This window comes from Rousettus aegyptiacus, unplaced genomic scaffold, assembly GCF_014176215.1.
Source record: "Rousettus aegyptiacus isolate mRouAeg1 unplaced genomic scaffold, mRouAeg1.p scaffold_m13_p_3, whole genome shotgun sequence".
NCBI lineage: Eukaryota > Metazoa > Chordata > Mammalia > Chiroptera > Pteropodidae > Rousettus > Rousettus aegyptiacus.
In genome coordinates, this window is record NW_023416306.1 from 137,045,490 (window position 1) to 137,072,181 (window position 26,692).

A 26,692-nucleotide genomic window follows, 5' to 3' on the forward strand; every position below is an offset into this window, starting at 1 on the left:
CATTTCTTATTAAAATAATAACAGACCTCAGCATGAGAGTGTTGCCACACTGAATTGCCATATCTTAGTGAAAAAACAAAGAAACAGTATCTTTACCTAGACAGCTTTATTTCAAAATAATTGTTTGATTTCTGAGATGCTAGAGATAGTCGGATTCCTGTCATATTTACTTCTCTGTGCCTTGGATTATTCATCTGTAAAATGGAGAGAACAATAACACCCACCTCAGGGCTAACAGGAAGATTAAATGAGTAAATAATACATGTAGGGTGTTTTAATCAGGGCCTGGTATATAATAAAGACCCAGTAAATGTTAGCTGCTATTATTGCTGGTGGTGCTGCTGGGATTTTTCTCCACGGGGCCTCAGGGGTCCAGAGACCTCAGATTGGAAACCACTTTCTAATATATAGGGATTCCTTAGCCTTTTATGATTTTGCAGCCTCTCTCTTTACAGGACAAATATACACTTGAAGTTGTTTCAGCCTTCCTTTGTTTTGCAGACTATATGTCGAAAACCAAAGACTTCTACTGATCGACATAGCTTGAGCCTCGATGACATCAGACTTTACCAGAAAGACTTCTTGCGCATTGCAGGTCTATGTCAAGACACTGCTCAGAGTTATACTTTTGGTTGTGGCCATGAACTGGATGAAGAAGGCCTCTACTGCAACAGTTGCTTGGCTCAGCAGTGTATTAACATCCAAGATGCTTTTCCAGTCAAAAGAACCAGCAAATACTTTTCTCTGGATCTCACTCATGATGAAGTTCCGGAGTTCGTTGTATAAAGTATATTTGCGTGCAGCTGTACGGGCAGCCTGCTGTTTGCTAGCGGCTGTGAAAGCCATGGGTTCTTTCTTTACATATTTCTTGTGCCATATTTTTTTCACTCAAAATACAGCTCTTTATGATATTTGTAATGGAAATAAAAGCCTTGGGACAATTGCACTTTAAGTATTACACTAAGGTAAAAGAGAATGTATAGCAAGACAAGTGCCCTGAAGTTCATGATCCTTTGGAAGGAAATGTGCTTTACTGGTTACCAAGCCTTCAGAATGTTGAACTGTGGTGTTGTGGTCATCATTTTGTTTTTTAGCTCAGTTACATATAACATCACATTTTTTATCATGTGCGTGATGTTAGGTTTATTTGTTTGCTTGTAAATTTTTTCACTCATGAAATGCTCATGTTTTGAGGGAGGAGAGAAAAGAATCTCTCTTTTAATAGAGAGACTCACCTAGTACCTAGCCATTGCCACCTCACGGGGGTTGTCCCAAAGTGAACACTGCCAGAGCAGTCAAAATCGAGTGGTTCTAGCAAGCCAAAGATATGTACATGCCAGAAGTACAGCCCGGCGTCACGAAGATGTGAATTAAGCAATAACCAGAAGACTGTGCATGCTGCGATGCCTTGTGACTCCTTCGTGCCCGTGTCTTTCGTCTGTTCTTCCAGAAAGCTCTAAGGCTCAGTTGAGTTCCTTGTAACAGATCAATTGTGTTCATGTCATAATACATTTTTTGGAGTTTCCAACACTGTTTTCTGTTAAAATTATGGAAATGTCTTAGAAAATGTTTGTGCTTGGTGTTTTGTTTTGTTTTTTAATCAAGAACAGATTATGGTGATGCTAGTTTCTGCTTAACCAAAAATACCGTAACTATACATATATCTTATTATACATATATAAATACAGAAGATTGTACGTGTTTATATGTGTTTAAAGCTTACTACTTCATTTTGGCTTCTGTGACTATCTTGTTGTACACATAGTCTTTCTTGTTTAATATGGAGGATGCGTCATTGTATGAATGATACCTACAGACAATCAGTTGACATCTATAGAGTTAAAAATGACTATTTTCTCATGTGTGTTTTGCCATGATTCTCAACCCAGTGTGCATACTAGAATCATTTGGGAAGCTTTAAAAAAAAAAAAACAACGTCTGGATCTCACCTTCAGTGGGTTGAATCATTCTCTTGTAGTACGACCCAGATGGAATTGCCTTTTCTTTTAAAGTTCTCCAGATGGAGCTAATGTGCAGCTGAGTTGAAAGCCGCCAGTTCAGAGGGTGTCTTTTTTATTAATTTTGAAGTAAAAACATACAGAAAACATTACCGTTTGAGAAAGGGACGTTTTTAAGACAGTTGCTGCCACTGCTGTTAGGATGCATAATGAAACCAAGGTAGGAGCATGAACTTGCTGACCTTCAGATGTACAGTGACAATTTGGCTCACACGTCAGGAGAGTACTTTAGCACAGTGTCTTTCTATGAGATGTTTTTAATGATTCCGTATTTAAAACATTTGTTTACCATATTTTGATATACCATTTTTTCTATCTACCAGGTTTTATTAAAAATATATATATATCTTATTTTCTAAAGAAACAGTCATATTTTTATACAAAATTAAGTTTTCAGGTAACAAGGAAATAGATTTAGGGTACAGCGGAACATGCAGTGTTACCCATGGATGGGAGTCAGTATTATTAACGCATGGAGAACATAAGCGAGCTCCACCTGTGCTGCCCCTCTCATGTCCCCACACGGATGTGACAAGGCAGTGTGTATACAAGAAGCCTGGTTAAAATAGTTTAACTTGACACTTTAAAAGGAAAAAAAGTCCATAGAGTTCTATGATCATGAAATTATTTTGCTTTTATCAAATGTTTTGAAAAAAACCAAAGTTTCGGATATCAGAATGTATAAAAGTATCTCAGTCTCTGTATAAAAGGATGAAAGTATGAAAAGATTTTCTAATGGCTATTTTACTTATAAGTCATTAAATAATCCACCATTTGTTCTAAATGCTTAAGAGACAAATCCTGGTGAAGTTTGATTCTAAATAGCCCAGGTCATGATGTGCATTAAATTAGCGCTTAGAGTTTCTTACAAACATCAAGAAAAAAACATGTTTCATTAACTAGGTAGCGCTTTATACTTTGTTTTCTCTCTCCTTCAATCAGAATCAAGTCTTCAGGGTTTTGCCAGCACTGTTGGTGGTTTTGCACACCTTCTTTGTAATTGGATTTTTGAATAGTCTTGTGGGTTTTCAAAAATGAAACATGCTAAGAACATTTTTGCTTTTTGATCCACTGTTTGCAGCAGAATTATATATATGTATATGAAAATCCATTTTGAATACCTACATTTTTGTATTTGGAAATTGTTTTAACAATAAAAAAAGAAAAGAAGAGTGTAAAGCCGTTATTTATTCTGCATTTGTTAATATCCATTGCTAGTTAATATACCAATTTGGTATATATTGCTACACATCTACATTTGTATTTGCAACAGTGAGCTTTATATCTACGTAAACTGTAAATAATCCTTTCTGTGAAAGGATCATCATGTGAGGATGATACCAAAAGTGTGTAAAAAAAAAAAAACATTATTTTGTAATTATTCTTATAGGCATTTCATGGTAAGATTAACAGTCAATAAAGTTACTTTTTATTTGTCTTTGAAGTGCATTTTTTTTGTTGTTAGAGTTCTCAGTTAAGCAAGAAGTGTTAAAGAGTGAATGTTTTCTTTGTGTTCTTTCCTATAATAGATCACGTTAAAGGATGGCTTAAGTTTCAGGGTGATAGAATTCTGTGCAGAACAGTCTTCATGGTGATGATGGGAGTAGCTGATGCTGAGTCCTGCCATGTGCCAGACCCTGCTCTACGTGTTAGAAGTTCATTTGTTACCTCGTTTAATCCTCACATTCACAGAAGGCAGGTACCATTATTATTATTAATAAGTTAGAGATGAAGGAGCCCAGGCTCCAAGAGGCTAAGTCCTAGTGATTTGGCAGTCAGCCACTATTCAGTCCCAGATTGTGGGGCTGAAAGAACTCTCCTTCAAATATAATATTTTTTATTTTATAAATTAAAGTAAGTACTTTAAGTTTTGCCTTTAAAACAATCATCATTGGAGTGTTGGTTTTAATTTCAAAAAGCTAAGTGATTATATTTAAAAGCACACATTCACAGGACTGACTGAGGGCAACATGGCATAAAGTACAGAGCCCAGAGCTTAGAGTCAATAGGATTCTGAAATGCCCCAGCTCTCCTTCTACGAGAAAATTCATTCCCTCTCTTGACTCCTGTTCTCTTGGCTATAAAAACAAGAAGAATAATTTAAAGGACAGTAGGGGGTTAAATAAGGTAATAGGTTATAATATGTCCCAGATGACTTAAGATGGGGGCGAGAAAGGTTTTCAAATCTAACATCTAACTTATAGAATTGAGTCATTTGGTCATTTGGAAACATAAAATCTAAAACAAAAACTTTACAGTGGGGTGTTACTTGTGAATTTTGCAAAGTGTCTCATAAATTGTAAGTAAATTGGTGGCAAGGGAAGAAAATATCTGTTTTACCTGCTATGTGCCTGATATTACACACAGCATGTCTAATCTTACGAACACTTCAAGGAGTTGTCATTCTCATTTTATAGCTGAGGAAACAGTTAAACTTGTCCAAGATCCTACAGCTAGTAATGGATAGAGCAGAGTTTTAAACCCAAGTCTGTCTACAAAAGCTTTGCTTTTTCTACTACGTACATGACCTTGTTATCCACTTCCCTTAGAGAAAGCTCAGAATTTAATAAGGAAGACAGATTTAAAATTTCGATAGTGTGATAAATGAAATGTATTTGTTCATGCACTATTTTTTTTTTTTAAGTACCCACTCTCTGCCAGATATATACAACGCTTGTACCGGTATTGCTTTGGCACAGGCAGCGAAGACCTAAAGGGTGGGAACAGGAGGTGGGAAAATCAGAGAAGGTTTTACTCAGAAGGAGAGCATTGAATGGGGACTTCTGGCAGAATGGGATGAGGTAAAAACTGTCCGGGCAAAGGCTTAGAAGGCAGAGACAACTGCTCAGTTGGGAACTAGCAAAGGACCTTTTGACTTGAGAAATGACACTCTTCAGCTTCTTCATGAAGGGCCTTGGGCACCCAGATGAGAACACTGAGATTTTTCTGGATGGCAGGGAGCCATTGAAGAAGATTATGAGAGGAAAGACGTGTTTGGGGTTTGAGAGAAATTATGAGAGCAGTGCTAGTAGAAGGTGGAGAAGGGGGAGTGAGACCAGAGAGGTGCTAAAGACCTGAACTAAGGATGTGGCAGCAGGAAGAGAAAAGAAAAATTCAAAAGCTATGTTGGAAGCAGAATAACAGGACTGTGCCCTCCACCTCCCACACACACCTAAGGTGGTCACCTAAGCTAAATGCTGGAGAAATAGGCAATTTTGCCATACTTGGCACTGTCTTTGGAAGGACCAAAGAATTAATTACTGCTTTATATCATGAATTAAAAGTTTGCTCTGCATGAATACTTTGAAAATTGGCACGTTGCTCACACCACTCCTCTCTGGTGCGGCAGTGTTTCTCAGCCCTGCTGTACATTACAATGGCCTAGAGAACTTAAAACAGCAATGTCTGAGGCCCAGTCCAGAGCTGCTGATTTATTTGGTCTGAGGTAGGCATGGTACTATAAAACGTTTTGCAGGAGATACTAATGTCCATCAGGGTTTATGAGCCCAAGAGATATAGACCAACCAGATTATCTGCTCCTTGTCTAGCATGATCCGCACTTGGGATGGGTTGAGCCTCCAGAGTGTCTGGATATATTGCATTTTGTGAGAGAGGCATTGTTTTCTTTTTGCCAGTATGCCTATCCGAAACTGGACCAATGTTCAAATGAGGCACTGAACTTACTATTTCAGAAAGTCTGAATACACCCACATTCTAAAGACTTGGATGTTCCATGTATATGAATGTTCAGCTCAGTAAAAGGGTAAGGGTTACATGAGTACAGTAAAATATTTTAAAATCTCCCTGTTTTATTTGCCTCCCCGTCACTGTTTTATTTGCCTCATCACCTCTCCGGTGCTCTATATAAGTTGATCCCCACACTGAGGTATATTGAAATTAAGTAAGCTAAATTCCACCCCACCCTTTAATTCTTAAGATATGTATTTTGGGTAATAGAGGAAGCTGACCTCTGAAAAGTTCTGCTCAAATACTATGAGCCATCATAGATGATGGAGTTATATACTCTCAAGAGATTAATTGGAGGTCCATAAACATGGCACAGCTATAATTAACCAACTCATTACTTAGGATGGGTGTTTACCCATCTGGTGTCAACTGTAGTCAGGTCTCCTCAAATTATTATTGTCATTACAGCAAGAGATGAATTTCATTAAGAACAGAGTGTTCCCAACTTAGGAAGGAATTATGTTACAAGTTTAATTCTAAATTTGTCATTTGATATTTAGAACACTTCCCCAACTTTCCTATCTAGCTCATGAATGCCCATTTATCCCAGAGATATTATTAGAGACGTTTCCCCGCCCCCCCCCCCCTGTGCATTAGTAACCATCTATCAAAGAAGAGACCCAGAGTATAAATAAGATGATCACACAACCAGATAGAGATGTTAGTGCCCTCAACAGGCCAGTGGTTCAATCTTCAGCTTTTACTTCTCAGAGTTTTTCCATGCCCAGCTATAAATAAAAGTGGCGGGGGAGGGGGGGGGAGAGGGGAGCTACTGGCAAGCCAAGCCACAATGAAAAAGTTCTAAGCTAGTTTCTTCCTTGGGGTCCATGAGGAATGCTTCTCATGTTTTCTCATCCATACTCAAGGCCCTAGTCCAGAGCTGCTCAACCCTTCTGCCATCATGAGTCAGCTGAAACTAAACCAACAGCTATGATCACATCACAGCCCCTCTTCTGATCTACAGAGGTGGGAGGAAGAGGATGGGTCTAGGAGCTACCCAACAAAGCAGAAGCCCCAGGGTCTCCTCTAGACTCTATATCTCTGAATTGCTGCTACAGGGTATAAATAATATGCTATAAGAGAGAAGTTAAAGAACCGTATTGGGGTCTTTAAACACAACGTTAATATAAATGTGAAAGAACATAAATTCCACTGGAGAAATTAAAAGAAGGCCTAAGTAAATTAACATACCATGTTTCTAAATGGGAAGACTCAATAATGTAAATGTCCATTTTCCCATCAATTTTGATTAAAATCCCAAATAAACATTTTAACCATGATGGTGTAATAGGGGCTACTTTAACTCACCTTAACTAAAAATGCGTATATGTATAAAAATGTTTTTTAGACATTTAACAACAGGCAGTGCAGTAGAGTAAGCCCCAAGAGGAGAGAAACAAGATGGGCTTACTGCCTAGAGAGTGTTTCTAGGCCACGATGTGGGAAGAGGAACTCAAACATCCCAAAGGTCTCCCTGAATTGAAAAGGCAGAGTGGAGAATTTGGGGAGGCCAATGTAACTAGAATCACAGGGCAGAGAAGAGAGGGTTGTACCGAGCAGGAGGAAGAGGGAGAGGAAAGGAGGGAGAGAGCACCCGAGGCTGGGAGAGAACCACAGAGAGGGGCACGACGATCCCTGGAGCTCATACAGGGCTAGAAATAGTTTATTTCCACCAACTAGAGTGAAAGACCTCACAATACACGGGGCATCTTGTAAAGTATTCAGAAGGGTATTTTCCGAGACTAAAGACTGTTCTGGTCCTGCCTAACAAAGCTTAAAAGGCAGGCCTTTTAAAATATTGAAAGAAAGTATTGTCCACTTAGAGTTCTATACCCAGCAAAAACCTCTTTCAGAAACAAAAATGGGAAACTTTTTCAGGCCTGCAAAAGCTGCAAGAATTCAACACCAGCAGATCTGCTCAAGGAATGTTTATATATCTTTCAGGCACAAAGAAAATACCAGATGTAAAACTTTATCTGCACAAAGAGTGAAGAGCGCTAAAATAGTATGTGGGTAAATATAAAACACAATTTTTTCATGAAACTCTTAAAAATAATTGACCATTTAAAGCAAAAATAAAACAATGTATTGTGGAGTTTATAACACATGTAAAGGGTAAATCGTATGACCACACTAGCAAAAAGATCAGGAAAGGGAAGTGCAAGTACTATACTATTGTAAGTTTCTTTTACTATACGTGAAGTGGTGTAATATTACTCAAAGGTAGATTATGATGGCTTAAAGATGTATACTATAAATTCTAAAGCAAACACTAAAAATAAAGCAGAAGCACAAAAAATAAAACAATAAAAATTACTAAACCAAAAGAGGAAAATAAAGAACAAATGGGACAAGTAAAAAAAAAAAGCTGATACACTTAAACCTAACCATATCAATAACCAATTAAATGTAGAATTTACCCAAAGACATTTACAAGGAATGACCAAGAATTTTTTAAAATATAAACCCGATGAGAATATATTTTCTTTTCAAATGCAAAACATATTACAGAGTTGCAGTTAATAATACTCTCACTCTCTCAGGAATTGGCAATTTTTATTTTTTTTTCCTGCAGGGGGCCAAATAATACTCCAGGCTTTATGGGCCATTTATTCTCTGTTGCAACTATTTAACTCTGCCATTATGGAGCGAAAGCATCCATAGAGAATATGTAAACAAATAAGTATGGCTATGTTTCAATAAAACTTTATTTTCCAAACAAGCAAGAGGCTGGATTTAGCCCACAGGCTTTGGTTTGCCATCCCTGGTTTAGAGCAATGTAATAGACCAGAAGCAGACCAATATATGAAAAGGAACTTAGTAAAAGAAATAACTGGCATTTCAAATCGCAGGGAAAAGAATGGATTATTCAATATTTAGTGCCAGAAAAATGATCTGTTCTTTTGAAAAATAAAATTAGATCTCAACATAATATCATTCACAAAAATAAGTTAAAGAGCTAAACATTAAAAAATTAAAACTATAAAAAGTATTAGAGAACAACAGAGAAAAATATATTTGTAAGCTTGGAGTTGGGGAGGTTTTCCTAAAATAGTACTCACAAGTAAAAAACAAAGCTGCTAAATTTGAGTACAAAAAAAGCTTTAAAAACTTTGTATACTACCTAAAAATAGCTGTCCCTAAAGATAGGTGAGAGACAGGGAGAAAAATATATGGAACTTTTATAACTAACAAATAATTGGTATCTATAGCATTTAAAGAGAGTCTACAAATCAATAAGAAAAATACGAATGACACCATAGGAATATATGGAAAATATGACTACAAAGTTTGCAGAAGAAGAAATTTTAAAGACAATAAATAAATATATGAAGAGCTATTTAATCTCACAATTAACAAGGTAACCAAGCATTAATATATTGATATGGTATTTTATTGCCTATTGGCAAATAGATTGGTCAGTTTGGCAAAAGTTAAAATGCCTAGAAAATGAGTAATAAAGAACAATCTAGACATATCGTCATAACATTTTAAGTACTGGGGATAAAGAAAAAAAATCCTGAAAGCTTCCATATATTTCCCCCTACCCCTGACTGAGTTTTTTTTTTTTTTTTTTTAAGACTACTTTTTAGGTCAGTTTTTAGTTCACAGCAAAACTGAGGGGAAGGTAAAGGGATTTCCTACATACAGAGATTTCTTATAAACCCTTTGCCGCCACATAGCACAGCTTTTTTAGAAAAAGAAGGGAATGGAGGAAGGGAGGAGGGGAGGAGAGAAGAAGAGGGAGGGAGGGAGAGAGAGAAAAGAGAAAGTTAAAACAAAAAATAGGGACACAGAATGGTATCAATGTTTTCAACAGTAACAGGAAACTGAAAGATGGCGAACAATGCTTTAAAAATTCCAAGAGAAACAGTTTTCAGCCTAGAATTGTATAATGAATTAATCAAGTACAATAAAGATTGAAGCTTTTTAAAGTTCATGTCCAATATCTTTATATTCAGGAAGCTACTGAAGTATGTGCTTGCACAAAATGGGTTAGTAAATCAATTAAGAAGAAGATGGATATGAAATTCAGAAAACAGGAGCCCCAGTCCAGAGAGACACAAAGACAGACACAGGTTTAAAGCTGCGCAGCCAGGTCACATAGGAGCAAGGAAACGTAGGGTTTCAGGAGTGTCTCCAAGGGGGAAATAAAACTGGTCAATCACTCAATGCATTTGACCAAGTAGAACAAAGTTTTGAGAGGGGTTTTATAATTTTGTGAAGAACGTGGGAAATTTTGATGGTATATACATAGAATAACTGAGCAAATAGAAAGGAACTCTGAGAACAAAATATTAAAGAAAAACAATCACTGCATACTATAATTGGGTCAACAATAAACGCTTGTACAATCATAATGTAAACACTATTATTATACCAATTTAATAAAAAATATGACATAACTATTGGGAGGAGAGGGAAATTCTGGGTGAGGTGGTGAGAATGTGTGTAAAACTGCTGTCTTCTCAACTTACATAATGGGAAGTCAATAGATGATATTCCAAATTGAAAAAGCACTATACAAATATTGAAAGAATGTTCCTTAGAAATATGGAGTACTTTTCTTCTAAAACCACCGCAAGAGTTGGAAGTGTTAGCGTCTGGAGAGAGAGGGAAGAAGAAATTGCTATCTTTTTTCTTAGAGGCTTTGTAGTACGTTTGACTTTCAAATTACATAAATGTATTACTTTAAATTTTTTAAAATTTATTTTTAAGATGATAAAAATTATTTCAGTCACTAGCGTAGAACCCTAGGTTCTCAGAGACCATAAAGAGAAAAGGACCAGCAAACGGGAAGCAAGGTGTTTTGAGGAGTCAGCTGCTGAATTTGTCTCAGATGAACAGAGTACGTGGGCACAGAGCCCAGGGGGTGGAGTGGAAGAACGAAGCTGTTATTCCTTTGGCGTGGGCTCTTCCTGACAACCCATGCAGGCTATTCTGGGAGGTGTTGAGATATTAATGAAAAGGGCTTTGAGGAGCCACAGGGGAGTTGTTTGTAGTGAAAGTGCCAGAAGTGGGGTGGATTTTCCTTCCTCCCTGCACACTGGGAAGCACGGGGTTGATGCCCAGTGAAAGTGATCTGGCTCCTGTTTCCTTGGTGAGAATGGCCGGCAGATGGGTTTCTGGTAACCCAAAGCCTTTACTGAACAGGCCCAAGTCAATTATTCCACCTAGCATGGGGCTGGGACTGACTCAGGTTTCAGCCACAGGCCCCTAGGGGATAATAACAAAATAAGACTGAACCTGAAGCCTGGTATTGGAGAAAGGGGGTGGAGACCCAGAAGATGTCAGGATGGGAGGAGAGCTAACTAAGAGATTGTCGATCGGTCCCTAATTGATTATTATAAGCTCCGAAAATGATTTTTTAAGATAGCTTGATTTCTAGGCCTCACACCACACCGATCAGAACCTCTAGGGCTAAGGCCCAGGATTCTGATGCACCCGTTCATCCCTCTAACCCCTCCCGAAAGTCCCATGCACCAGTCCCAGACCACTCCTGCCTGTGGCCTCAAAGCAGGCCTCTCCCTATTCCACCTGTTTCTTTTCTTCCTCCTTTATTAGTAATTCAGATGCAGAGGAAACGTTCTGAAACCCAGGGGTAAAAATCAGCTTTTTGCCTGGCGTTTGGCAGCACCTGTCAGTTATGCCTTTGTGCTGTAAGAGAGGCAGGGGCTTCCTGGGAGGGGGAGGAGCAAAGCTCACCTATAGTTTGTTGCCATTTTTATTCCCATCATCCATCTTCAGTGAGAACTTCTAAAAGGCAGCCAAGAGGTTCAAAGACAAATATTTATTTACTCTTTGACAGCCTCCAAAGTCTGGGAAGTGTGGACAGGGGTCCATCCGGGAAAGGCCAGGCCACTGCACTTTTGCTCGGCACCAAGAGATGGCACCCAAAATGACAGTGCCTGAATGGACTTAATTTAGTTATGGAAAACATAAGTTCTGCTTTGGGAACCCATTCCCTGTTACTCAGAACTGGAATAGTATGAAGGGAGTTCTAGAGAGTGAAGAGATGCTCTTTCCCCCAAAAATATAAGCAAGAAATAGTAGCTAGATCTTTTTTATCTGAGATGCTGGACACTGTATCTAAGTTCTTGTGCCCTCCACAGATGATTTTCTCATTGGGTTTTGGTATTTGTAATCACAGAAGCCTCCCCACCAAGGCCGTGCTAATCCAAAACCTAAAATAGATTTTCACGGATGAAGAAGATAAATGGTTAAACTTAGTAACTGAGGGTTAACAGAGCCTTATCTTTACAAATTATAAATTTTATGAAGGCAAAACCTGTCTTTCTTGCTCACAACTGCACTCTGAGGAATTAGCATCATGCCGCCATAGAAAAGACACTCAATAACTGCTGAGTTAAATGACAAGTGTAAGTTCCATAGCCATGGACCAAAGGGCTGGGTAGCCTTGGTAGAAACCACATGGAAGTCTTTCCTACCTGGAATACTCTTCCACTGGTCTGTCTCTTCCTTCTAACTGACCCATGGACCCCTCCTCAGAAAGCTCCTCCCTGAAACCCCTATCAGAATTTGGCCTCTCCATTGCATCTCTACCATGTAACCCTTTTTTCTTTCATAGCACCAGTCACAGTCTCTCTCTGATTCACTAATTCGTCTGTGTATTATTCTTGGATTACCTGTCACCATAATATCAGCACTGTGAGGGCGATGGCCTCGTGAATCTTGCTTAACCTCCCACAGCAGCCAGAACTGGTTGTTGGCACGGCAGGCACTTAATGAATTTTGAATGAATAAAGTAACATTAAGTTGTGAGAAGAGAGAAATCTTCTCAGCTCTAAAACACTTTTTGAATGGATTCTGGGACCAGGCTACACTTCACAATGGATGTGCATGTTTGAAGTTGGGTTTCACTCCCGCTCCTCCCTGGAAAGCTGTTAGTGCATCGGGGTGCCACGTTGTATAACATGGTTCTTAGCACCAACAAGGGACAACAAACAAGGATTATCATGAGCAGGGAGCTGAGCTGCCTCTAAATCCAAGATGCTCTTTTGAGCAACAAGGAGGGAGGGAGATAAAGGGGATAAAATAAGGAAACCAGCACCCAGAAGTGGTGAGAAGGAACTTGAGCGTGAATGGCATTGGGAGAGGGCAGGGCCGGCCTGCACTGGTTTTCAACCTGGGCAGTGAGATTTCTCCTTCGTCTCCAGCCTCCTTCATCCTACCTTGACTGTTTATTCATGTGGCCAAGAGTAGCTGAGTTACCTCAGTTATGCCAAAGACCACACATCTGATGGGCTACAGCCCTCAGGTGGCATGGTATGTATGGCTACTTTTATTTGCCTGCTTGACTCCTGGGCTTGATACAAAACCAAAGGCTCTGCCTAAGGACTGCTCTGAGTTTCGACTACCACTTAAAGCGTTTTCTGTCAAAGTGTGGTTCTGCATCACCTGCATCAGAAGCACTCAGAGAGTTTCCGTAAAATACAGATTCTCAGGCCCAGTCCCTCCATTCCAGATTCAGCTTCCATAAGCAGAGCCAGAATCTGCTTTTTATTATGCTCCTTCCACCACGATTCTGATTCTCAAACTTAACTAATAAAATGACGGAATAATTCGCTGAGAGACTAACCCAACTCTGGCAGCTTCCATTGCAAATGGGAAAGGAATTCCACAGGCCACTGCCAGGCCATCCTGGCAGAGTTTGGGTGAGCCCTCAGGCACGTGAGAGGCCTGGGGGGAACAAGGACGGAGCTCTGCTTTCAGGAGTCCACTGCCCTGTTCTTAGCAGCAGCCTGCCCCCTGGTGGTCAGAGCAAGTGGTTTGGTAGGAAGGACCCAGAGCATTCAGCTTTGTGGGATTCTGGGGAAAAGTTATAACCTTATGAACTCTGCCTCTGCTTGCAGAGGCTCAGTTGCCAAGATTGGGATGACATGAGGTGGGGCGATATATTTTCCAAATTCCTTGCTTCGCCTCCCTTGCTCACTCATCTTGTCGGCACTCCTTCCCCTGAATGTCTGTAGGTGGCATTTTAGCTGCATTTCTGCATCTCATCTGAGGGAGCAGAGTGAGAGAGAGGAGGACAAAGAGAAGTTGGGTGTTTTCACGATACATTAATTTTTAGAAAGGGCCGGGAGGGGGTGGCCACGGTGAACAAACTGGCAACTTGACACAGGAATGCTGTGGCTTCTGCTACTCATGCCACTGCCTTTTCCTCATCAGTCCAGATCCAGCTCTACCTCTGCCTGGCTGGCACACCCGAGAGTGGAATGAGCTGACTCCCCTGCTGCAGCAGCTATTTCTTTGTCCCTCTGCGTCTCGGTGTGACCTGCTTAGCATCTACACACCGAAGCTGTTTAACTTCTTAAAGCTCAGGCCCTTCCAGGATGCAAGTGGTCATAAAAAGAGGTAATTTAAAGAAGTCTCTCCAGCAATGTTTTGTCCTCTCTTTTTCCTTTTTCAATTCTTGGGCATTTACAACCAATTGAAATGGATCACTTGACTTTAATGATGAATAATAATATACTTTTGCATTTCCAGAACTGAAATATAGGCATACATCAGAGATATTAAGGGTTCTGTTCCAGGCCACCACAATAAAGTGAGTATCACAATCCAGTGAGTTAATCTTTTTGCTGGGTTAGTGGAGGGTTTTGCCTTCTGTTTGTAAATAAATGCAACATCTGTGAAGCGCAGTAAAGCAAAGCGCCATAAAATGAGGTGTGCCTGTATATTGCCCAAATCGGGGAGCTATTCATTTGTTTAGTGACTACAAAGAGAGATTAGTTAGTGTAACAAGGGTGACAAACACAGAAAAGAGAAAGCTCAACCAAGAGAAACAGTGCAGAGGAGGGGAAATGCCATCTGAGAGGTCAAATCACAATAGGGAATACTTTCAAAAGAAATACGGAGTTCTTATTCCTTTTACTAACTCTCAGTTACTTCACATTACTTCTCAGTAGCAGGTAGTTTAAGCATATCTTTCAAAATCAATAGAATGTAACGACTTTGCTTATATATTACAAGGGAGTGATTAAACATAAAAATGTCCTCTTTTGTCTCTTCCATGTCTGTATGTTTCTATTCTGTGGGTCTTGCTACTCTTGAGAGTGTCATTGAGCTGGAGAGTTTTCATAGTAGCCATACTTAATCACTCATTTTACAGAGAGGGAGATTATGATGTGGCTAAAGGAAGGAACTCGATTGAATTCAAGATTAGAAATATAAAATCTACTTCTGATTCCACTGCCCACTTGTCCACCACCCTCTGCTTCGCGATCAAGAAACGTGTTACTTATACCAAATGTTTTTTGCTCCTCGCTCTATTCTCCTGCCTATTGGAGGCTTTTGAAAAAGAACATCATAAATATATGTATATATTTTAAATGAGGAAGTCACTAATTCCAAAAACGCCACCCTAAATAACTAATGTTCCCTACAGAGCTAGACTCGAAATAAGTTCAAATTTGTTATTCCTGATAGTATATAGAGATAGAAAACGATAGCTTTAAGTCAATCAATCTTAAGTTGAATGAGCTCTAAATTGATGAACTCAAGTCTCGCTGAAACCAGCATTAGACATATACAAGGAAACAAAATATGCCTCATAAAAGCAAGTGTTTTAATCAATAAATACATTAATGATGAGCTATTGTCAGTCACCACAAAATTGTATGATAGGCTAATTCTTTTTTAACAATAAAATAATTTTAATTATTGTATTGCATTTCTATCAAACATTCCATGTGAGGAGAATATCCATGTGAAGTCTCTTATTAACCCAGTTTTAACAAGAAGTGCAAAATGGAAGGTAATCAACCTTTGTGCACAACATTATGATGATAGTAATCGAAACCATGCAATCACATAGATATTTTGCTCTGTATAACTAGCTCTGAATAATCAGTGATTTTCAATGGCAGAAAAGTGGCTATTTCAAATTGCAACCTTAGGAAAGAATGGTGATGTTTACGTTTAACCCAGATATCTTCTCTTTTGGTGATATTTATAAGGAAAGGATGATTTCAGTGGGAGGAAAGAGAACAGGTTTGTTTTTAATATTTCAGATTAGGTGAGCATTTGGTTTAGAATTGTAAAAATACATTACTGGTTACCTGGTTTTGCCAAATTACTCTTAAGAAACATTACCTTAAGAATAAGATAACCTCAAATATTAACTTGGCTGTTTCATGTTCCCAGTATGGCTGAAAACATGTTGATTGTCAAATACAGATTGGAAACAGCACAAGATTCTTAATCCCCTTCGGTATAGGGAGGTATAGTCTGGCCTCATTTTACCATTTCAGGAGAACAATGTGCTCATGGTGTTTACATTCATTTATAACACAATTTCCATCACCTCTACCTTCTTTATCAGGTATTCTGCATTTAGGGGACAGGTGGATGGACCCCAGGGATCAGAGAGGAGCAACATTTGTCATGGATGAAGGTAAGAGTAATTTTATGGAGAAAAAGTTGACAGCATTCACCAAATCCTCAAAGTGATGTAAAAACTTGAATTATCTTACAGATCCCAGACCTTGCTAAAGTTATTGTTGTTGTTTTTCAGCAGATTCTGTCTGGTTTTCTGAGTCTTTATCCAAGTTCTTTCAAAGTTATATCTTCCTCCTGGACTATCCCATTATCCTTTGATGGACCACTATAGATAAGATTGGTCTTTCTAAAGAATATCAACTTTCTAAAAATTAAAGAAATATTTAGCCTTTCTTACTGAATAATTACCAAATTACCCAAGACTATATAAAATCCATTCCTAAAATTCCAACTGCCACTATCAGATTTTCAATCACTCATAACTCATGAAAATAGAGAAAATCATATTTGATTAAAGGCTAGCTGGATGTGCTTTAGAGAGTTTCAAATGGAATATGCAGAAGGAAGTGAGAAACTTGGAGACTGAATGAGCTCTATGGAAAGAATAGCAATGAGAGAAGCTTCTGGGAATATATAAAGGAAAATAATTGGAAAGAAGATCAGGAAAAATTCTGATTCCATGAAAAATTCATCTATCCATGGACACCTGGGTTGCTTCCATATTTGGCTATTGTAAAGCATGCTGCAATGAACACAGGATGTATATGTCTTTTCAAATTATTATTTTTGTTTTCTTCAAATAAATACCCAGAAGTGGAATTGTTGGGTCATATTGTAGTTCTATTTTTTATTTTTTGAGGGATCTCTGTACTGTTTTCCACAGTGCCTCCATTAATTTACATTCCCACCAACAGTGCACATTTATTTCCCTTTTCTCCACATCCTCCTCGACACTTGTTATTTGTTGTCTTTTTGATACTAGACATTCTGACAGCTGTGTGGTGACATTCCATTGTGGTTTCGATTTGCATTTCCCTGATGATTAGTGATGTTGAACATCTTTTCATGTGTCCGTTGGCCATTTGTATGAGTGTCTTCTTTGCAGAAATGTCTATTCAGGTCATCTGCCCATTTTTAACTGGATCGTTTTTTCAATGTTGAATTGTATGTATACTTTGCATATTTTGAAGATTAACCTCTTTCAGGTATATCATTTGCAAATATCTTATCTCATTCAGTAGGTCACCTTCTTGCTGATACTTTTCTTCCCTGTGCAAAAACTTTTTAGTTTAATATAGTTCAATTTGCTTATTTTTCCTTTTTTTTCTTGCCCAAGGAGATTGTGTGTGTGTGTTGTGTGTGTGTGTGTGTGTGTATGTATGTGCGTGTCTGTGTAAGTTATTATAGTCTTTAGTTCTCATTCATTGTTTTTATATTTTCTATCTTTTTGGTGACCATCTCACTGATTTCATCTTCATATTCTTCTGAGTTCATCGAGCATCTTTATAACCAGTGTTTTAGACTTTTTATCTGTTAGAAGCATGCCTTTGTTTTTTTTAGTTCTTCTTCTAGGGTTTGTCCTATTTCATTTGTAACATATTTCTGTTTTCTCACTTTGACTGTCTCTTTGCATTTGTTTCTATGAATTAGGCAAAACAGAAACTTCTCCTAGTCTTTACAGAATGATCTTGTGTAAGAGCTTCCTCTTTGTAGACTGTGTGTGCTGGGTAATTTTGGTAGGCAAGCTAGAGTTGTAACTGGAGCAAACTTAGGCCATGACAGGTTCTGGGATCAAGCCTCAATGGGGCTGCCTTGGCAGGTTAGCTTGAGCTGTAGCTAGAGTGGGCTTGGGCTATGCAGTGTTCCAAGGGCAACTCTATAGCTGGAGTGGGCATAGGCTGTGGAAAGTCCTGGGGCCAAGCCTTGCTGGGGCCACTTTTGCTGTCTGTAGCTGGCACAGGCTGAGGGAAGAGCTGGGGCCAAACCATGCTGTGGCTTGCTGCCTTGGCAGGCTGGTAGATGCTATAGTTGGAGGGAACTCAGGCTATGGTGAATCTGGGGGCAAGCCACGCCACAGCCCAGAGCTTTAGCTGTAGCATATGTGAGCTGTAAGGAACCTGGAGAGGTGAGCCATGCTAGGACTGTCTTGCCTGGCCAGCTGGATATGTAGTTGGAGCAGGACATGGGGATACCTGAGGATAAGCCACACAGGGGCCAGAACTGTAGTTTGACTGGCATGGTCCATGGGGAGTCCTGGGAACAAGCTGCAGAGCTGATATGAGCCTGGTGCACACTCTGATGACATTGGCAAGCCAGCTAGAGCACCTGGATTGTGTTCTTGCTCATGTAATCAAGATGGTAGGGGAGGGCTACAAATTATACTCTCTAGTGCCTCCAACACCAGAGAGAGTTCCCACAGTTTCATTCTTATTTGGCAGATGCTCTAGGGTTAGTAAATGGAGTTCTTTCCCAGATAATCTAGGTTCCCTCTAATCCACTGTTTTTCACTGTGCCCAGTGCAGACAAATGTACACACAGGCCCTTCTGTAATCTCTCCATACTATAAGTTGGTTCATTAGGGGTAGGGTTCTCATGATACCATGTCTCCATCTTGTTTCTATGAGGCATGTCTCTCATTTTCTTTTCATGCAGAACTTGTTCAGTCAGCCCTCAGTGCCTCTTCAGGGGGAATTGCTCTCTGTGTAGGTTTAAATTCAATGTGTTCACAGGAGGAGATGAGTTCAGGGTCTTCTTATGCCACCATCTTGGATTGTAAACCCAGTCTCAGTGGTTTAAATATATGGCAATGTCTTTCCTTCATGTTACTATTATCCAGGAATGTTTTTAAATCTTCATATCCACCCTACTGGGATAAATTTTAAAATAAGTAGAGAATAGACCATCAGTGCATCCTCAAAGAATCTATAAACTGTGGGTAGAAATTAAAGATGGTATCAGATAGTAGTATGCTCATGGTTGGAAAGCCTGAGTTGTTCCCTGACAATTACCTCAACTGCCGTTGGTTTTACTATAGGGAATAATGGCAGAATGAAAATATGAGCCCCACTTTATTAATAGCTGCATAGTTCAAAGTCCTGTTCAAAGGCTCAGATAGTGCCTTTTACCCTCCTCCCCCCCTCCACCTCGTGCCAGTTCACGTCTACTTCTTAGGGCTGACATGTTCGGCGTGCTTAAAGAGGGAGAGTACAAGATAGCTACTCCCCATTCCCTTAACCTGATGTGTAGATCTTTGTCCTTTGAGACACTGCTCTTTTTTTGCCTAAAATATACTCCACAAACTTGTTCAACTGATTAAATTCTACTCATCTTTCAAGATGTCTAAGGCTAAATACAGTTCCATAGGGTTTTATCTAGCCTATTTCCACTCAACCTTAAATTTTGTTCCTTCTTGGTGATGGAGTCCAACGTTTTAGATGATAATTGCCTCTTTTTTAAATTACAAAGATATATATTTTATTGATAAATTTATCCATTCATGTTTCTATTCAGAAGACTTTAGGTTACTATAAGCCTAGAATGTAGATCTCAATGACATCTGAGTTCATTTGATTATTTTTCACATGAGGACATAAGGCTCAGAGAGATTATGTGACTTGCCCAGATTACAAAGTGAGTGGAAGAGCTGAGATTAGATCCTGAACCTCTGGATTCCATTTTGAGGTTCTTTTCATTTCAGCAAACTGGGTCCCCTGTTTCCCTGAAGTCTTCAATATCTTTCTCTGTGCATGACATTCAGCAGGTTATGTGATCCTTCTGTGCCAGACTCTAATTTGTGCTCCAAAAAGATTGCAGGGGTCCACTTCCCAGTATTGTGAGGACAATAAATAATAGCTATAAAGCACTGTGCAATACACAGCACTATACAAACACAACTTGGAGAAACCAAGTCTCTTTCACAGTAGTTCACCTGTCACCCAATAAGGGAAAAGTCAGTAGAGCAATTCCTAAAAGACTACAGAAATGACCATTTCCTTTGTCCCTTAAAGACTGTCCCAAAGCCAGGAAAAAGAATCAAACTATGCATTAATTTTTTATGCATAATGTATTATGGATGTATAATGGATAACTATTGTATTTTTTCTTTAATATTGTTCTTTAAGATGTGTGCATTTTTAATGGGAAAGTGGAAATGCTTAGTTTTATCAACAATGAGCATAACTCCTTCATGATTTGTTACTATTATATACATTAAGAACTCATACCTAATTTGTATAATGAACTGGGTGGGATGGTAATTTCATGTCTATTTTATAGATAAGAAAACTAAAACGATTAAGTAATTTAACTGATTAGAATCAGCTAATAAATTTGGGAGATCAAATTTGAACACAATTCTAATTCTAGGATTTTTGTTTTACTTCTTGGTACGTGACACTGTCATAAGCAATAGGATTTGGAATTTCAGGTAATTTCCCAGAAACAACATAAATCCAGCACAAGTTCCTCCATATTCTCATGCTTTTCTATCTTGATAGCCAGTAACCCACAGTTGTCAACTTGCTAGATAAGCTAGAGCACAATCTTGGACAATGAGACACACTTGAATTTTTCTAATCTACATGCGATTCAAACTCACGTGGACTCTGCTCATCCCAGGGGCCCAAGGGCTTCTCCCTGAGGCCTCAGTTCCTTCCCGCCTTCCTCATCTGAAGTCAGATGTCTCGAGCAGACACCTCTCACTCCCTCACCTTTGTGTCTGGTCCTGTCATTGTGGTCCTTTTATATGCTTTTAAAACAAAAAACCTGAACCTCCAAGAGGTGATCACACAGCTAGTAAGTGACAGAATCAGAATTGAGACCCACAGCTGTCTGACGTCTCTTGAAACCGACCTCTTTTCACCAGTTCAAGGCTGCCAGTTTGCCTTTTCCTCGACAAGGATGGATGCATGATGAGACGATGGAAGGGTGGGCCAAAGCACCTCTGGGCACGTTGTCTGTCGCTGGCCCTGAATTCACCATGAAGATACAGAGAGGACTGAGACATCGTTTGTACCTCAAGGAGCCCAATTTGGCAGTGAGAGCTTCTCAAACTTCTGTAGCCATCTACCTCCAATGACCCAACATTCCCTGCACATGCCCAAGGCCTTGGGGAAGCCTGTGCATTTGCCACAAGTGAGAGATTTCTTGGGAATCTCCACTTTGAGCTGATAATTGATGTGAATTGAATGTCTTATTCAATAGCTTCCATATATATGCATATATATTTTATAAAAAGTAAAAAAAGGCAGTGTTGCCCCCATATCTTTTAGGAAAGCCAGGCTGTTCCCAGCTGATGCTTTTGAAAACATCTTCCAAGAAGTTCTTCTTAACTCTGCCCCAGGGCAGACACATAGCCCCTTTGGGGAAGCAAGAGGCCGTAAACGTGTTGTTTTTCTCCAAACTAAGAACGTGATAGAGAGGCTATGGTGAAGGCAGTTACCTAGGGTCACAGAGTTTGTTAGCAGCCTCCTTGTACTTGAGCCCTCACTTACGAAAAATATTGCCGTGAGCTGGGCAAAGCCTGAGCTGTTTTCTGTGTTATTGTAGGCAATCCATTTATTTAGTCATTTAAACGATTCTACCGCAAGTCCTCTGTGAAGCTGGCATCCCCTGACTCGAGGAAGACAAAGAAACGTCAGAGAAATGGCGCCTACCCTCAAGTTACCTTCGGTCTTGCGGGAGGCGGTGGAAAGACACATAGACCAAAAGTTATCAAACGATTTGGGCTATTTTCTTATCTAGCGTATTTAGCTCTTTGATTTGCTGCAAGATCATTATCATTGTCACTGTCATTTATAGAATGCATAGAATCTTTTTTCATTCTCACAATAATTCTACAAGGGAGCTCCTATTTTTGTCCCCATGTTACAAATGAGAAAATCAAGTTCTTAGGGAGATCAGATAGTGCGCCGAGGTCACGTCGTTGGTCCGTGGTGGAACTGGTACTGGAATCCAGAAGCCATGGGGCTCCCAGCCAGGTGACGATGCCACCCAGTGTCTTCCGCCTCTGATCGTGCTTCTGCTGTTCTCTTGCTTCAAGTCAGCTTATCATCCTCTCACTTATGAATTTATCTGTCTATTTACCCATCCTGACATTCTTTCCTTTAGTTTTAGGGGAGAAGGAGGTACACATCCTCTTGTCAAAGGTCACTCATCACTCCACACTCCTCCAGCCCTCTGAGGACTACATCCCCTCTTCTTTCCCTGGACCTTCTGTTCCTCACCCATGACTCTTTCTTTATCCTCAGCCCATCAACGTGTCAAAGACTCTCATTTGCTAAACAAATCCACAAACAAATAAGCACAATAAAAACAAAAATTTCTACCCTCTCTCAGGTTCTGCCCTGTCTAGTCCCCACCCCACCAGCTACCCACTCCATCATTCACTTCTTTCCTCCCCTGTTCATCCAGTGCCATCCAGAAGGCAATCCGCTCTCACCATCTCCACATTTTCAACTTCCGTTCACTCCTAGTCCACTGCCATCGACTTCTGCAAGCTCCCATTGCCAAACACTGCGGGGAGCTGGCAGCACCCATCATGCCGGTCCCTTTACTTCATCAGAAATCATTGAATCCTTTCTCGAGAGTCTCTAACATTTCTGTCTATGGCAGTGCACTTTCCTGCCTCTGCTTACAGCTGTCTACCATTCCTTCTCTCTTTTATGGATTTCTCTTTCCAATAGCCTCTCTTCTGTTGCTTATCCCTTAAATGTCATTGTTCCCAGAAATCCCTCCTTTAACCCACTACTTTTCTTCCTCTTCACTCTATTCCAGGACAATCTCATCTACTCTCCTGGTTTTAATCGTACCTATCAGTTGTTGTCTCCCAAAGAAATACTGCTAGCCTTGGCTCTCCCTCAAGTTTTGGCTGTGTATGTCTTTCTACCTGCTGGTCTCCTCTACCTGGATGTTCTCTGAGCACTTCAGACTCAATATACACAAAAACAATTTTATTGCCTTCCTTCTAAATCAACTCTTCCTCCTGATGCCACCATCTCCTTTCTCCTGTAAGGTAGAAACTGAATGCTCCTTTACATTCAGTTGGTTGAGGAGCTCTGCTTGCGTGAGCCTTGTAAATATTCTTCTCTATACCTTTACCACTGCCCTGTTCAGGCCACTGGCATCTCTTGCCTGAATCACTGCAATCACATCCTAGTTGATTTCCCTCCATATCCTTTCTAAATCTGTCCTCCACCTTAGGAGTTTTATTTAAAGTATGAACTGTCGTCATCAAATTCTTCTGTGGTTGTCCATCACTTAGAGCAGGAGCCCCAGCCTTTTAATGTGGCACACAAGGGCACTATCTCTAGCCATCACCTACTGTGGGAGCTGTTTCTTCAATGACTCTGCATTTCACTCTCTAGCGCAGCAGAACTGCCTATGGTGTTACTTACATTTTGCTGGTTTTTATTTTTTTACTTCCACCCCTCACGTAATGGTGTCCAAGGAGAACATCTTTCCTCATCCTAGTCCCACTCCTGTACCCATTTAGGCCTTCCTAACTACTGCTCAGTCTTCGGGAGCCATCTCTAACCTCCTCTCTCCATCCCCTTAGGTTTATATTGCAATTATTTTTCTATGTGTCTGTACCACATTTCCTCAAGATGTAATAGGAAAGATGATTTAAGAAAAGGGCTTCTGATTACTTTAAGCAATCGAGATATTCTCTTGCTCACAAAGTGAGATTTATGCACTACAGAGGAGGCATTATAAATGCATTAGGTCCCATAATGTGCTTTTCATAAGCTGTTTAGCCTCTATGTGAGGCAAAAGAACATGGAGAGAAGCTAATCATGCTATATGCAGAGGGGCTGCATGCGGCCATGGCTCTGAGATAAGGTGGGACCCCTACGGCCCAGGCACAGGTATATCTGAGGTAAGATGGAAATTAAAATCCACTCCCATATCCCTCCACTGGCATAAAAACAACAATAAATCATGTCCGAAGTGAATATGCAGCAGCAGAGAACATGGGGAAAATGAGAAAAACATGCCTTTGCCGTTAAAGGAAAAGATAAGGAATGCATTCGCATCTTTATGGGAGGAATTCGGGAATTTTAAAGTTCAGTCAAGGTTCACATAGATCCTGGATCAGGGCAGAGACCCCTAGTATAGCCCATTTTGAAGTTATAAACTTCGACAAGAATATGAGCAAAGAGGGAGGCAAAAAGGCCAAGTACAAGCACCAAGAATGCAAGTGCTACAATTTCCATGCAACTCTCCGGGATCTCCACATGAACTCCCATTATCTCTTGAGCCTCAGCAGAATCTCCTTTACACTCTTTTTTTTTTTCTTTACCATTGTAAGACTGAAGAAGGCAACTTTTAAAACATAAATGCCTTTTCATCTGATCTGAAACATACCTGTTTTCAGACTTGAATTCCTTTGCTAATGTTTCTCTTCTGAAAAAAAAAAAAAAAGAGAGAGTTGTGTGCCATCTTGCGGTTGAGGACTGCCACAACAACAATTATGCACCCACAGCATCCCGCCCAGTTCAGCACCAGGGTTCCCTGGTGTAAAGACTCTAGAAAGGGTTCTGGTTCAGGCACAATAGCAATCTGAGAATGTGCCAGTGCAAAGACACTGAGGACTGAACTAGTAATTAATAGCATTGGAGTAGGGCCCAAAGCGTCCCCTGGATGATTTCCTCCCTTGGTTAATACATGAATGCGGATTCATGGTGGTTTAAAAATAACAATGACCTTGCATCGTGGCAAGAACACCAGAATGACACCTAGAACACCAGGTGTCTATCTACAGATAAGACAGGTGAGCTAGCGAAAGAGCTTCAACCTGGGGCCAGGAGGTTTCTACCCAAGTGCTACCACAATATAACATGTTACCTTAGGGAGGCTTACTGATGAGCACTTTCACTGTGCCAAGTGCTGTCCAAGGTACTTTTTAAAATGTTTCTTCAGTTTCTCCCTCATAGCCAACCTACAGGACAGTGGTTCTATATGTGAGGAAACCAAAGTTCAGCAAGAGTGAGTGAGCTGTCCAAGGTTACAGACCCAGTAAGTGACGAGTAAGAATCTGATCCAAGGTCTGACTCCAAAGCGTAAGGTCTTTTTTTTGTTTTTGTTTTTGTTTTATATATATTTTCTTTTCTTACTATTTTATCATGTGATTGTGTGGGGCTGTGGGGCAGGGAAGGATCACACATAATCCAGTGGCTTGAATTTATTGTGTCGTTTGATGATAGGGCAAGTGCATTTTCCACTTAGTTCTCACCAAAGCTACAGATGCTGTGCTATTGCTTTTTAATTCCTTGTGTTTTTCAATTTCTCCTATATGACTTTGTTTATAAAGGCATTTTAAGAGATAAAATTACCTTAGCTTCAGATATCATGTTCTTTGAGTTCTGAAGATAAAAGATACAACCTCGAGAGAGAACACTGTCTGAGGGATTAATAGGAACACTAAGTCCTTTGCAGGGAGGACAAGATGCTCTACCTCCCATTGATGCAGTGCTTTTCTGAGGCCTGTTGCTGCAGTGTCTCCCTGATACACCTTGAGGTGTTTATTATTATTGTCTGTGTTTGGCCCTGAGGGAACTCAGGTACAAAGAGTTTAAGAAACTTGTTCGAGATCACACAACTTAAACACAGGCCTTTTAAAAAAATCAACAAAAAACTTTATTGATGTATAATTGAAATACAATACACATTACATATTTAAGTGAAATTTGATCAGTTTTGAATGTATAAAATGGTGAAACCATCACTATAATCAAGATAATAAACATATGCATTATCCCCACAAATTTCCCCAGGCCCCTTGGGAATCCCTTCCCTTACCCCATCCGTCTTCTCTCCACCCCCACGGTGCCATCCCCAGACAACCATTGACTTGCTTTCTATGACTAGAGTTTTAATTTTACACAGTGTTATATAAATGGAAACGTACAGTCTGCACTCTTTTAAGTCTGTTTTTTTTTTCATGCAGCGTACTTATCTTGAGATTCATTCATGTTATTGTATGTATCAGTACTTCATTCTTTTTTCTTGAGGAATATTTCTTTATAAGTATATACCACATTTTATCCCCTGATGATGGGCATTTGAGTTATTCCTATTTGGGGGCTATTATGAATAAAGCTGCTATGAACATTGAGGTACAAGTCCTTGTAATAGACATAGGCCTTCATTTCTTTTAGGTAAATACCTAGAAATGGAATATCTGGGTTATATGATATATATATGTTTAACTTTCTAAGGAACAGCTGACGTGGATGTACATTTTACATATCAGGAGGGTATGAGTGTTCCAGTTTTTTCACATCCTGATACACAATTGGTATGGTCAGTATTTTCCATTTTATACATTTTAATATGCACGTAGTAAAATCTTATTGCGGTTTTAATTGAGCTGTTTGCTTATTATTGAATTTTGTGAGTTCTCTATTTTGGATATGAATATCATATGTTATTTTTCAAATACTTTTTATCATTCTTTAAATTGTCTTTTCATTCTCTTAATAATGTTTTTTGAAGAGAACTTTTGAATTTTGATAAAGTCCGTTTGATCAACATTTTCTTTTATAGATCATGTTTTTTTCTGTCATATCTAAAAAGTCTTTACCTAACCCAAGCTTACAAAGATTTCCCCCTATGTATTCCAGAGG

The 26,692-nt window shown here is 39.5% G+C and overlaps 1 protein-coding gene and 1 long non-coding RNA gene across 5 annotated transcripts in view; both read left to right on the forward strand.

The window, feature by feature from the left end:
• Positions 1 to 3,456, forward strand: part of FRMD6 (FERM domain containing 6) — a 70,301-nt gene extending 66,845 nt beyond the window's left edge. For all 4 annotated transcript variants that reach the window (XM_016120809.2, XM_016120805.2, XM_016120806.2 and 1 more), the window contains exon 14: positions 502 to 3,456. In XM_016120809.2, the coding sequence (XP_015976295.1) occupies positions 502 to 786 (285 nt within the window). In that variant the 3' untranslated portion in view covers positions 787 to 3,456. The remainder of the gene's footprint in view (positions 1 to 501) is intronic.
• Positions 3,457 to 13,116: 9,660 nt separating this feature from the next.
• On the forward strand, positions 13,117 to 25,997 carry LOC107498133. Its single transcript, XR_004950054.1, has 4 exons — positions 13,117 to 14,141; positions 14,274 to 14,334; positions 16,111 to 16,182; positions 20,932 to 25,997. It is a non-coding gene; the product is annotated as an uncharacterized LOC107498133 (long non-coding RNA).
• The last annotated feature ends 695 nt before the right edge of the window (positions 25,998 to 26,692 follow it).